The 14,400-nt window shown below is 38.4% G+C and overlaps 1 protein-coding gene across 4 annotated transcripts in view; it reads right to left on the bottom strand.

Moving 5' to 3' along the window:
• Positions 1 to 5,835: 5,835 nt before the first annotated feature.
• Positions 5,836 to 14,400, bottom strand: part of LOC107702784 (heterogeneous nuclear ribonucleoprotein C-like) — an 11,190-nt gene continuing 2,625 nt past the window's right edge. Inside the window, exons 2-11 of one of the 4 annotated variants that reach the window (XM_016505196.1) lie at positions 13,821 to 13,852; positions 12,667 to 12,747; positions 12,210 to 12,254; positions 10,342 to 10,607; positions 9,070 to 9,142; positions 8,929 to 8,976; positions 8,629 to 8,786; positions 7,593 to 7,706; positions 7,399 to 7,517; positions 5,836 to 7,321 (exon numbers count right to left, since the gene is read on the bottom strand). In XM_016505196.1, the coding sequence (XP_016360682.1) occupies positions 7,223 to 7,321; positions 7,399 to 7,517; positions 7,593 to 7,706; positions 8,629 to 8,786; positions 8,929 to 8,976; positions 9,070 to 9,142; positions 10,342 to 10,607; positions 12,210 to 12,214 (882 nt within the window). In that variant the 5' untranslated portion in view covers positions 12,215 to 12,254; positions 12,667 to 12,747; positions 13,821 to 13,852 and the 3' untranslated portion in view covers positions 5,836 to 7,222. Of the gene's footprint in view, positions 7,322 to 7,398; positions 7,518 to 7,592; positions 7,707 to 8,628; positions 8,787 to 8,928; positions 8,977 to 9,069; positions 9,143 to 10,341; positions 10,608 to 12,209; positions 12,255 to 12,666; positions 12,748 to 13,215; positions 13,254 to 13,820; positions 13,853 to 14,400 lie in introns of those variants that run through there. The other 3 variants (XM_016505195.1, XM_016505198.1, XM_016505197.1) reach the window with 3 other exon arrangements.

The raw sequence follows: 14,400 nt of genomic DNA, 5'->3' as shown, positions 1-14,400 counted from the left end.
GCATTTTTCACCAGGGTGTTTGTGTTCTTGTTGCGTTTCTGGTTTGGTGAGTCCATTATTTCTGCTTGCCTGTCAGTGTGAAGAGTCCACATGAAATGCATGTCACATCACGCATGTACATCTGTGTGTGTGTATGTGTGTGAGTTTGCATGGACTCATGTTTGCCTGACCGTGAGACCTGCGCTTCAGCAAACAGTTGAGATTGAGTGTGATTGCAGAAAGCTGTTTAACTCTCTGTTTGGAGAAGTGTGCGGTTGTGTATCTGACCTTTGCTTATTTCGGCGAGTGAATGTGCAGGTGTGTTATGTGTGTTTGCAGTATAAGTGTGTGTGTGTGTGTGTTGATCAGTACAGTGAAGAGTGTTAGCATGCTGTTATTTAAGATTGATGCACGGATGGATGGATGGAAAAATACAAATTGTACAAAACGAAATTCGTTCCAAAAAAAAAAAGGAGACTTCAGTGTCTGACCCACTTCATTTCTCCCGGCGTACTGCCGTCCAATTTTACCAAACCCTGATGTTTACAATTTTCTTTCTTAATTAACAGATTGAACTCAAACAAAACAAACAAGCAGTTAAACATAATAATATAAAATAAAAATACATTTTCTTAAATGGCTACAACAGATAGATAGATAGAGGGATAGATAGATAGATAGATAGATAGATAGAGAGAGAGAGAGAGAGAGAGAGAGAGAGGGAGAGAGAGAGAGATAGATAGAGAGATGGATTAAAAGATACACAGACAGACAGACATATAGATGGTGAATATTAATAGGTTTCCCCACAGCAGAAAAGAAAATGGAGTGATGGATGTTAAAGTAAAAGAGACAGGATAATAAAACAAAGAAGACAGAGAGAGAATAAAGGATGGAGAAAGAGCAGAGATGATGAAGCAGAGAAGCTGACGAGAGAGAGAGAGATGACAGATTGTCTGAACGCATGAGAGGGTGCATGTGTTCACTGCACTGGAATGATTGTGAGCAGCAAGGCGTCAGATGTGCAGCACTGTCACACACACACACACACACACACACACACACAGAACGCTTCATTAATGAATATTCGTGTCCGGCTGGCGTGCCGTTCTGCCATCTGTGGCATGTTTCACGCAGTAATTGTTCTCTTCATCTTCATTTCATTGTTCCTCATTCACTGTGTTTGAAATCGAGCAGATGTGTGTCACGAATTCAATTCATTTGATTGTTCCTGCATCCGTCCGCTTCCAAAGCGCCAGAAGAATGGCACAGAGTCATTTCATTCGTTTGAAATAATCCCCATTTAATTAAATTGAACAGGGTTCATTTCATATGAGTCTGTTTCACGTTGCTCAGTTTCCCTGTGATCTGATAGGTAGACCAAAGGTCATAGAAGAACGTGCAAACGCAAATTCACTTAAATGACCCGCCATCAGATGTCTGTCCTCATGGCCTCAGATCATCAAACTCAGCTGATGAAATATGAAAAATTAAAGTAAAACGAGGAGACAAATCAACTAATAAAATAGAACACGTACATGTTACACATGCAGTAAGGCTGGGCGATATGGCCAAAAATATCATCACTATTTTTTTTTTTCATATCATATGATATTGATATTTATCGCAATATTCTTTTACTTTTAATGTTACTGTTAATTTCTGTCCAGTGGTGTAGTCCTAAAGAAAAAAGTGGCTTACTATTACCCAGTCACCCCCAACCCCCATCCCACCACCACCAAACAAATTTTTATTTTTTTTATTGTTGTTGGTTTATTAGTAATTTATATAGTAATTTAGTAATATCAAAACAGTGCACTCTAAAATTGGTCGACAGATTTTTTTTTTTAAGTAGCCTACATCATGACTTCCAGGTTGTTCCTCTCGACCGCATTATTACAGTTCTATATAATTTCAACATGTGTCTTTGGAATTATATTCATTGTGAAAAGTGCTTCACAGATACATCTGAATTTAATGTTTTATTGTATGCATTTATACACTGATTGTATTATTTAGGAAGGGAATTAATTCCTGGGGTTAAAATTTGTCCCAGGACATATCCAGCCCACGAGTTCCCCCATGAATGTTTTGCTGGGTTATAGGGCCTTCAATTGGAGTAAATAAATGAATAAATAAAACAGGACAGAAACAAATAATGATAGATATTACTGAATTCAAAGCAAATGCATTTTTGTCAGATAGAAATGCGCTTGACAGTAAAGCAATGATTTTGAGCTAGAATGCAAAAAAAGTAGGCCTACTATAGATTCTGTCATCCTTTCCTCACCCTCATGTGATTGCAAACCTGTATGACTCACTTTCTTCTGTGGAACACAAAATAAGATATTTTGTAGAATGTTACCAAACCATTTTGCTTATACCCTTGATTTCTACTGTATGGACAAAAAATGTCTTGAATTTCTCAAATTATCTTCTTTTTTGTGGTCCACAGTAGAAATAAATGCATACAGGTTGGAATGACATGATGTTGAGTAAATGGTAATTTTCCTTTTTGGGTGAACTATCCCTTTAAGAACTTTAATATTTGTAAATAATACACACCTAATTTATATAAGACACTTATATTTATCTTTAATCGGGCTCTTACTGAATCGACATTTTACTTTTATTAAAATTAATTAGAACCAAACATGAAAGAGAGAAGTTCTTGCTTATAATTAGTCGGCCTATTAGTAAGATGGTGGCCACAAGAAGTAAAACCATGGTAAATTACTATGGTGCTGAATTGACAAGCCTATGTATTGGCGTTTTCCAGTTTACCTCTTCATGCAGTTTACATTGTCGTGGCTGTTTTCAGCCAGCATCACTACAGAGCCTTTAATGTTCTCATATATCACACAACTATAACAATAATTCTGTGTCACATCTGAATGGATGAAGCGACTTGCTCCGTTTAATCACTTTACATTGTGGCGCAAGCGCAGCGCTGTGCGGGAGACTGATCTGCTCAGCTTTTGCACGCCGCTTCACACTTTTTGGAGTATTCGCTTTTTGCAGTTCGCTGTAATTTAAAAACAGTGCCTGATGTGGGGGAGGTCTCCCTTGCTTCGGCGATCGGCTCACTACTCGACCGGTCCGGGAATGTCCCGGTGCTCTCGATGGCATTTGAGCGAAGTTCTCTCACTGCAGTGGACACGCACACGAAGTAGATGATGGGCGGGAAAAGGTAGAATGACAGAAGTGATAATGCACCAATTACCACAAAGAATCACGAGTTTCACACAACTGTACGTGACACCATTAAAGGGGAAGCTACATGATAGTAGATTACGGACTTGCGAAGCAACAAAACAAGTGGGTATACGCAAATATTGATCCTTAGAAGTCGTAATACGCAAACAGCCCAATGAAAAAAGCAAGCATACGGCGCATACTTGCGTATGGCCCCAACTACACCACTGTTTCTGTCATAATTTCTTCAAGTTAAACCGGACTTTTATTTTGACGGGTTGTCATCGAGGTCTTTCAGTTTTACTTTCAGATTCAGTGTTTGACGGTAGTTTTTTTTTTCTCAAACGAAACTGCGTAAAACTGGTTAAGTGACTATCAGAGCAGCTCTGAAGCTGAAGTTCATCTGTTCATGTCCTCGTATTGAGACAGATGCTGAAATCCTCGCGAGCGTCACGCGTGTTTGAGGTTGTGTAACAGACGAAACCCCGCCATTCATTCACAGAGAAACGCAGAATATAGCGACATAAGCTGGGTTTCCATCACCCGGCTTTTATGCGCATTTTGAAGTATCGCATCAGAATCAAGAGATGGAAACGCTTGGAAAAACGCGATGGAAAAAAAATTGCCTTAATTCGCAAAAAACGTTTTTACGCTCGCTTGAGGTGGTTTTTGACTTGTGCGAGAAAGGGTTAATGTGAATAATGGGAGATGGAAATGCATTTTGCGAATGCATTCCTCCAAGCGCATTAAAAAAGTCATGTGACTTTGCACTATGGGACGGCAAATCCTGACTAACCAGCGGACCGATCTTGTTCCACAGCATCTGAAATGTTATATGGTCATTCGGAAATGCCCGAGCAAAGTCTGTCATCAAAGTATTTCTGTATAATTGCCTCCCAGAACGTTAAACCAGGGCTGCCCAAACTCGGTCCTGGAGGGCCGGTGTCCTGAAGAGTTTAGCTCCAACCCCAATCAAACACACCTGAACCAGCTAGTCAAACTCTTACTAGGCATACTAGAAACTTAAAGGCAGGTGTGTTGAGGCAAGTTGGAGCTAAACTCTGCAGGACACCGGCCCTCCAGGACCAAGTTTGGGCAGCCCTGTGTTAAACGACTGCGTTCCCAAACAGCAGCATCCACCTCCGAAAGCAATGACCGCATTCATTGTGTTTCGTCTGCTCGTTCTGAGGTGCAAGCAATTTATTTTTTACACTATTATTTTACACTACTTTTCTTAGTGATGTATAGTGCCAGTTTTTCAGGAAGTGATGATTTTGTTCTCTGACTCGTTGGATGGAAACGGTGCTTGTTCGCAAATGTTTTGTGCGATATTCCAATTTTGCGCTTAAATTCGCAACTTTGTTTGGAAGCCCGGCTATTGACTGCTGCGGCCGCCTTTATGTCTGCTGTGTGATTGGCTGTTAGATTAATCCAGATCAAGGAAAAATGTCCAGAGTTTATCATCATTCTCCACATATTTTATTGCAATCTCGATATACCATCCAGCTCTAGTTAGTTTATTTATCAGACTTATTTCACAAAAATGTTAATATTTACCCAACAAGTCACCCAGTAACTGCACAACCAAACACAATAAAATATTCTAAAAATTACTATGAAAATAAATAAAAAAAGATTTAACTAATAACAAATTTGAAGTTTGTCCTGAAAGCAACTTTAAGACTGGTCCAATTTTATACAAGTAGTAAAAACACTGAATTGGTCGAGAATAGTAAAAAAAAAAAAAAAACACAAATTGTCAACCGTCACTATAACCAACTTTTTATTACAAACACCTACAGACTCAATCAGTGCTCGACCTCCAAATCATTAAATCAATCAAATACCATGGTAATCTTTCATCTCATACTGTGATACTGCCATAAACATTTTGGGTCGATGAGTTCACAGACTCCTGAGGCCTAAACAGAAAATGTTTTGAGCAGTTTGGGTTGTGTTTTAACAGGTCCTCTAATTTTGCAGCAACAGACAGATCGAGAGATGAATGTAGAAGATGAATGTGAAAGACCAAAAAAAAAGAAAAAAAAAAAGAATCTCATAAAAATAAGAGACTCGTCTAGACCGGTTTGTCTAAACCTAGTCTTAACCCAACTATACAACACATCCTAAACAAACATTCAATAGCATGCAACAACATTCACAGAGTTCTCAAGGAAACCTAAAAAAAGAAAATATCAATCTCATTGTTGGAGAAGCTAAACAGAAATTCCAAGCATTTGCTACAGGCCTTAAAATTATGAGATTTCATTTTGGACGACATCAACACAAATTTACACCAAATATATCTAATAAATCATAAAAGCCCTAAAAACATCAGTGACGAACAGCGGTAATACAATCACCATTCATTGCATGAAGTGCAGCGACCGCAGGGAATGCTGTTGAATGACTCAAAATGAATCAGTGTTTCTTTTAATTAGTTCATTGAAATGAAGCAAATTGTTTTGCTAACATAAATGAAGACATTTCAGAAAGGCATTTGATTAGACTGTCTCAACTTGTAAGGCTGCAAGCATAATTAAAAGCAAAAAACATTGCATTTTGTCACTCTTCATGGCTACTTGTTGGGGAAAATAAAAAGCAGTTTAAGTAGTTTATCATCATAGCAGTTGTTCCAGATTCTTACAATAAGAGCCAACATGTCATGACCACTTGTAGTTTTATTGCAACTTATAACAGACCAAACTAAAGACAAACAGAACAAATGAAAACAAAATGGCTACAAACACATCGTGTATTTACCAGAAGGAAACTCTCCTCTTAGTGTCACTGTACACAGATACAAACCGACAGGTAAAATGATGTTGACTGTACAATCACACACTCAGTGACCACATATGGAATATAAAACAGTTCAGTTCAATCAAGCAGTATTTCTGTGAGGTTAAATAACAGAACGGGGCCACACTGCCGCCCACTGGTCAGGACGAGTAACTCTACATTTATTCCCAAAACGAGTCCTAGAGGAACATTGCTGTGCCTGAACCAGCGCACACAAGAACGAATGGGTTCAGTTTGTTAGGGTTTGGGGACTAAAGTCCGTCAAGAGTTTTGGGACTCAGTTGGAGAACCATTTGAGCCAAAATAATCTAATCGACTTGTATGTGTTTGGGAAGACGGCGACAACGATCAACAGTGCATTTAGGATCGAAAATCTGCACAGAAGGGTCTCACAACCACAAGAATCAAGGAGAGCGTTGGTGAAGACAGACGTTCATGAGTATTTGAGCGCATCTGTGCGATCTCAATCTGCAGGAATGACCTCAAGAGCATGGCAGAACGTTCCCGAACTCCAGCCACCATTATCACCACCGTAACTCATGCATCAACTTTAAAAACACCAAAGGAGAAGGACCTGAACGTGCCTGAAGTGGGAAAGGATCCAATTTGTTTGTACCGGCAGCGTACGTTTGGTGCAAACCAATTAACAAGGTAAAACGTACATGTTAGTGTCTCTTTAAGAGCTCTAATTTCCAAATTCGATGCATTCTGATTGGCCAATCAATGTGTCAATCACTAAACCACCGTCCCACCCAGTAGACCTACATTAGTCGTTCAGGATAGTAATCATTATAGACAAATACTGAGCTTGCCTTTAAGGGGTTGAAAAGTTATGAAACTGGTTACTTTTCTTGCTTTAACCTTCATCTAAGCACAACCTTTAACTGATATTTTGGTAAAATCCGATCGTAGCACTTCTAAGTGGTTCCTTAGAACAGCCAAGCTGTTGGGTTGCCAGTCTTTAAAAAAAGCTTGGCAGCAAACGTGTTCAATGTCACACCAATGAAGGAGAATTCACTGCAATCCAAACTATTTTCTCAATCCTAAAGCACTCAACCGTTTTTAATGCAAGAATTGCGAGATCTCATGGAAAGCTGGCTGTAGTCAGGGGTTCATGCGACTTATCTAAAAAGTGTCACAGAGTCTTAATTATTGTTCTGGAATTATAAAATAAAACTAAGTGTGCATTAAAGGTCAGAGGATCTACTCTATATATCTCACGGTGAGCATGCATGTGTGTCCGTGTTTAAGAATGGTCTCCATTGGCACTTTCTCCATCGTCCTCTCCTTCCTCCTGCTCACCTTCCTCTTCCTCCTCATCATCCTCCCTTCCTCGACTCTTGATCTGCAAACCAAAAGCGACGGGTGAATACGAGCGAGTCTATACATGATTTCTGACGCTGTTGTTTGTCTTTCACTCACCTCCTCTTCCTCCAGCAGGTCTCCCTCATCCTCGTAGTCGTTCATTTCTGTGCTCTCGCGCTCTTTCTTGCCGCTGGAGTGCTGCGGTGAGACTTCATCTGGTTTAGTGCTCTTCACCTCTGTGCAGAAATGTGAGGAGAGCCTGTTTAGAAGTGACTAGTTTTACTGGTTTTGTTCAGTAGTGTGGCATGTACCTGATTTCTTGCCGTGGTCTCTCTCCATGCGCTCCAGGCTCTCCAGCAGATAGTCCACTTTGTGTTTAATCTGAGTCAGTTCCTTCTTAATGGTTTGTAGATCATCAGCTCTCACTGCACACAAACGGATATAAATGGTGGTCGCTAAACATCTCGGACATTGAGGTGCTTATTATTAGTCCAAATGTACACCGCGGTTCAAAAGTTTGCTGATAAGATTGTGACATTTGTGAAAGAAGCCTCTTCTGCTCAGAAAGCTGCATTTATTTGACCAAAAATAGATTTAAAACATTGAAATGTTATTACTGTTTAATATAACACTTTTCTATATGAATACATTTTAAACTGTAATTTATTTCAGTGACGCAAAGCTGTATTTTCAGCATCATTACTCCAGTCTTCAGTGTCACATGATCTTCAGAAATCATTTTAATATGCTGATTTGCTGCTCAAAAAACATTTCTGATTATTATCAATGTTGAAAACAATCATGATACACTGCCATTCAAACATTCTTTTAAAAAGAAAAAAAAAGCAAATATTTGCCACAAATAACCAAACAGAAAACACTGAGAACTAAAAACATTATTACTAACCGAGCACCAAAATTAATAATAATGCAGCAAATCAGCATATTAGAGTGATTTCTGAAGATCATGTGACACTGAAGACTGGAGTAATGATGCTGAAAATACAGCTTTGATCACAGAAATAAATTAGTTTACAATATCCGCAAACAGAAAACATATTATTTTATTTTATTTTTTTTGTTATTTTAAATTGTAATAATTTCACAATATTAATGTTTTTATTTTTTATCAAATAAATGCAGCCTTGAGCAGAATAGATGTAAAAAAAAATATTAATTATTCCAAACTTTTGACCCTATAGTATGCATATATCAGAACAATGTGGTTATAAAATATGTCAATTTATGTATAATTATTTAGTAGTGAACAAAAAAAATGGATTTAAATAAGAATAAAAAACGAGGGATGTATCAAAAGGAGAATATAGCACACAAACTGCGCCTCACTGGTACGGGACGTGCGCTGGCTGCTCTTAGAGGAGAAGCTGCTCTTGGTCCTGCGGCTGCCGCCGCTCACGCTCACTCGCGCCCGTTTGGAGGGAATCACCGCCCGCGAGAGCGGAGGAGGAGGAGGAGGGGGAACACGCGACGGGTACGAGTACATCCTGAAAACACACGCTCAGATTAACACGCACGTTCCTGGAATCGTGCAATCCCAGTTCAGACAGACATTAAAAGCCTTTAATGAATAATAATAAAAAAGCTCTTTGCAAAGCGTTTGATCAGTGAATCTGGAAGCAAGCTCACCTGTCATAGTAATCTCTCTGAAAGTCATAGTCCAGATCAAATGAAGAACTGTTGGAAGAGAAAGCAATTGAAGAATTAACAGGGGTAAAAATACTTGTACATAAAAATAAAAAAATATATAAAAAAATATTAAATACAAACCTGTACATATCTCCTGCAGAGCGCTTAATAGTGTTTGGCCGATGGGGTTTTGGCTCACCAGCCAGATTAATATCTGAAAAAGCAGAACGATTGAACACACATGAAAAAAAAAAAAGATAGATAAAAAGAAATCACCTAGTTGTCACGAAATTGGATGAAAGCATCTGCAAAATGAATAAAATTAATTAAAACAAAATGGTGCTCATGCATAAGCATGTATCTTAAGGCATCCTAAACCTTACAGAATATTTCTTAGAGGACCAATCACCCTCGAGCAACCGAAGGTTAACAATCTCTACAAATACTGCCGTATTTACAAGTTTAGGGCACAAAATAGCAACACAACTTCAGAAATCCTGGACTTTCTTTGAGCTTCAACTTTGAGTTAAGACCACGTCAAATTAAAGATTTTAGGCAGAAATGTCCTGATCTCAGTTTCCCTCTCCACTATCCATATCAGGCTAAATATTGCAACAACACATCAAGGTCACAACTAACTATGACTGACTGACTAACTAACTAAATAAATATTGATTTTGCATAAAATAAATTACTGAGATTTAAGATTACGACTGTTTTTGCATTGTGCGAATAATACTTATTACTTAATATAATCATTTTATTTTCACAATGCAATAATGAAAATTTGATTGGAAGCATAAACTGTCATAAAAATTGTGACAATACGAAATAAAATAAAATCCTGATGGCCCTTAAATGAAGCTTTATTTTAAGCTTCTTATTCTTTTGAATTTTGGTGAACAAATTCTTGACAGGTTTTGTGAGATTAACCAAGGCCTGCACATATACCAAGACAGTTCACTTACATTACCATGAATGGAAGAAAGTATAATGCAGAATGACAAAATAAGTCCCGCCTTCTAAATAAAACAGCCAATCGCCCATTGGTTAAGTCAAGTCATTGCATTATTGCAGCTGCCATTATAATCTTACTTCAGAAACAGACCTGTTTGGGATTACACATGCGCAAATTTAGTTGCCGATTTGAAATGTGCCATTTAAATGTTCAGTTTGGCCTGCAGATTTCAGTATTTCCCCATTCAAGTAGAACGAGTTGGTCTTGCATGTTTGGAGGCATTGCAAATATGGCCGCCAAGACCATTGACTTACCTTAAAAAAAGGACTTTGAATTAGCTTAAATAGGAAAAGCCCTTCAAATAATTGAAACATCCTTGGAAAACGAAGGTAAGAAATTAATCTCCAATGACCTGCATCAGTGAGATCTTCGCAGTGGGACATCACTCTACTTACCGAGCACCTGTCCGACGATCATCCGCCCGTCTTCGCCAGCAACAGCAGCTCTGGCGTTCCTCTCGTTGACGTACTGGACGAAGGCGAAGCCTTTGTGCACAGAGCAGCCCACGATCTTCCCATACTTACTGAAGATGGCCTCCACGTCAGCCTTGGTCACCAGCATGGTGTTGAGGTTCCCGATGAAGACCCGGGAGTTCAGGGAACGCGGATCCGTCTTGTTGGTGACGTTGCTGGCCATCAGGCTGCTGGTTGTGGGGGAAAGTCTGGGCGAAAAGAGAGGAATAGAGGGGTGCAGAAGATCGACAGAGATAGGAAGGACAAATGAGAAATTAGCGTGTCGATAACAACATCACCGGCCTCCATAACTACATTTCCATCCAAAATTGCAAAGTTAACTTAAAACGGAGTATCACATGAAACATTTGCACATAAAGCACAGTTTCCATTCCAAATGTTCAAGAGAACAATCTTCACTTCCTGGTAAACTGGTGCAATATATCCATAATAAAAATGGACGTTGGTGCAAATGCAACAGATGAAATGTAATAACAATCGCTGCCATGTAATCTTGGTCTAATGTGTGGGAATGCAATGGTTTGAAACCGTTCTAGGAGGTAAATATACCAAATTATTTTGATTACAGACTTTGCACAGCCATTTCAGAATTACTATACATTTTAGATGGTGTGTAATGCGATTGGTCCACTGGTTAGTCGTTATCCAATCCTGTGATCGGATGTTTTTATTGTGCATCAAGGGATTTGTTCGATAAATGCATTTCTGCATTTCTATTGGAGGTTATGTGCACGACTTCTAATTGTATTAAAGAAAAAAATTATCCTCAATTGAACCCGTTTTTTTTTTTTATTGTGCATTTTAAGATTTTACATGCATGCAACTTTAAACAATATCTGATTTTGCATAAAAATACATGGATGGAAACAGCTAGTGAGACCGGATTCGTTCTGGAAATCTAGTCAACATGAAACAGTATTTGCAACCCATTTTTCTTTCATAATAGCATGTACTGATGAATTACTTGCAATAAGACAAATATGTATTATAAAAGTAAATGGGGCCAATTTTGGCTTCACATGGACTTTCTCAGTTTAAAATGGAATCACATGAAGATTACAGCCCAGATCAATACTTAAACATTTCCAATTACTCCACTATTATGAACATTACCAAAGAACAAGGCTATTGAGTGAACAACAAACATGAAGATATACGCAGTTTGTAACAATCAAAATAAAATAATTTACATTAGTTTCATAAGTTATATCAAATAATGTTTAAAATAAGAGCCACAGCAGTCATATGAAGCTTCCCTGTGCTATAATGTGCATAGGTATGCATTTGAAATCAAGAGATTCACTCTATCAACTAGACAGGCGTGCATGTTGTAGTCTTATGCAGTTTGCTGGTCAAATGCGCCACAGGGGACGGCGTTCACATCTGTATGAACTAGTACTGGGTGGGAAATGTGGTAATGTATGACCTGCTGAGACATCACACTTGCAAACTAAAATGCGGAAGTGAAACTAAATGCCTGCTGCATTCTAGCTTAAATATAGAGGCCTTATAGTATTGGTTTATGGGTTTGACAGAGTAAAATGTGAAGAAATGCACTAACAAGTGAATTTACTGAGGAAAATGTATCTGGTTATGTGTGTGTGGATCGTTTTCTGTGCTTACTACACGTTTAAAAGTAAACTGGTATGTTTAAGCTGGACTGGTCAGTGTTTTGGTGGTATTTTTGGACACTTTTGGGACACGCGGCTACCTGACCGCCACATAACGTGCACATTGAGATATTTAAGTGTGCTGAGGGGGATGTTGGGGGTTGAATAGTCAGAACTCACTCCATTCTGTCTGTAATTCAGGTCGAGTCGTCTGTCTGCCTGATTCTGTTGGAGAGAAGAGGGTTGTTATTGGACACCGTTGAGCTGCTGCTCAGCAGTGCATTGTGGGTGAAAGTCGTACTGCGGGGGGGGGGGGGGTGATGTAACCCACCAGACTTTCACGGACATCACACCAATCTCAACACTTTCCCAAGGTCAAACAAGCAGGCTACTGTTCAGATGCTGCCACCCAGTGGTTGGTATACACAACTTGAAGCAAAGAAAATGGAATCCAGACAAATATCCCAAGTGAAAAAAGATCAGCCATGACACCATAATGTTAAATAAACCCGCTCAATGTCACATGATCCCTATCTAAAACCCTTTAATTTCAAAGTGTCAAATAGAGTGACGTTTCCCAGTCATGTGACACAATCAAATCCTGCACTAATGGAAAAAATGTAATAAATAAACTCACATTGCCACCAACAGATTAAAAAGGTCTATCAAACGATGCCATCGGCACAGCTTAAGACACACCATTAAGTCTGCATTATCGCTGAACAAAAAGATGAATATCAGTGTGTCTGTAGGAAATTTTAACTTTATAGGGATGAAAGAGGGTGAAACAGTCACTATGGACCAATTATAGAGCGAGTCAGAGGTCTACGCAAATTGAAATCTCCTCAGGCACCATGCTAGATATCAGAACAATAAACATGAATTTAAGGAAAATTAGGCCCTGTATGTTTCTATAACGTAATAAGTTGCACAATAACAGCTACCTTTGCTTCAAGTTACAGCAATTTTAGTCAAGACTATTTCTCAATATTTCAATTATAGTACAGAATTATTCTATAAAGTCATGATTATGTTGCAGCTACCATTGTATTCACCACTGCCAATTGAAGATTCAATGGCGTAAATGTGGGTATTTTAGAATACATTTTAATGCTATTTAATGGGAAAACAATGAGTTTTAAATATGAAATTTAGATGTTTGTTCTTGCTCTTACAACAAATTTACCATGGCAAGATGAAGACTCATTTGCACTCATCCAGAACACAACTGCACATGGAAGGACAGAAAACGTGTTTAAATGGCACACACTAAAAAAAACTATAATCAACATTTGAAGTGGATCAAAAAAGTTCAAAGTTGTCCTAAGACAAGAACGCATTTTGGTTTCAGGTTAGGACAACTCTGATGAAAGGTTTTGATCCACTTCAAATATTGACTAGTGTAGTAGACATAAAATTATAATTGTCCTGTATATTACATCACCATTAATCCAAAAATAAGGCTAGACCTCAGTGTCAAAAATTGGGATTCTCTCTAGGAGTGGTTTAGCAAAATGTAGCGTGTCTTTGAACGTTAAGCCTCTGAAGCATGTGGTTTAGTGTTCTGCTGGCCTGTTTGCTCAAGCTTATTTAGACAATGAGCGTTTTTCTAATTGTACTAAAGAAAAAAAAATCCACAAGACTACTAATAAAGTATTTGTTACTCTACGGCAGTTTTAAAGGTGATAGACGTAGGTAAAGGCTACACACAGCTAATGGGATGCTAAGTCTGAATAAAACACTTCAGGAAGATTGGTGCAGAAGTGGAGAATAAAAGACAAAACAACTTACGGATTGACGTGGGTCAAAAAAGGTGCCTCAAACTACAAAAAAAAAAAAAGCAAAATGAATAAAATCAGAAATTAACATTTTTTGCTCCCTAAAGCAGGGAAAACTTTTTTTTTTTTTTTTACAACCGAGATCTTTAGGGTTGAGAGACCTGAAACCTCCATGACAGGACTAATCTTTCTGAGAAAATTTATGACAAATTTGGACTTGAGAATAGAATAGAAGTGTGACCTGCATGAATTTAAAGAGCTAAATGTGTGTTGTATGCAAAGGCATTAAAGGGATGGTTCACCCAAAACTGAAAATTCTGTCATTAATTACTCCCCCTCGTGTCGTCCCAAACCCGCAAGACCTTTGTTCATCTTCAGAACACAAATTAAGATATTTTTGATGAATTCTGAGAGCTGTCTAACCCTCCCATAGACAGCAAGGATACTACCACGGTCAAAGTCCAGAGACGTAGCAAGGAGATCGATAAAATAATCCACGTGACATCAGCGGTTCAAACGTAATTTTACGAAGCGACGAGAATACTTTGTGCACAAAAAAAAAGAAAAAAAAAAAAAAAAAAAACTTTATTCAA

The sequence above is a fragment of the Sinocyclocheilus anshuiensis genome, unplaced genomic scaffold (genome assembly GCF_001515605.1).
Source record: "Sinocyclocheilus anshuiensis isolate Anshui unplaced genomic scaffold, SAMN03320099.WGS_v1.1 scaffold919, whole genome shotgun sequence".
Classification (NCBI taxonomy): domain Eukaryota; kingdom Metazoa; phylum Chordata; class Actinopteri; order Cypriniformes; family Cyprinidae; genus Sinocyclocheilus; species Sinocyclocheilus anshuiensis.
Note: the sequence above shows the minus strand (reverse complement) of the source record. Positions and strands in the feature narration are given on the sequence as shown.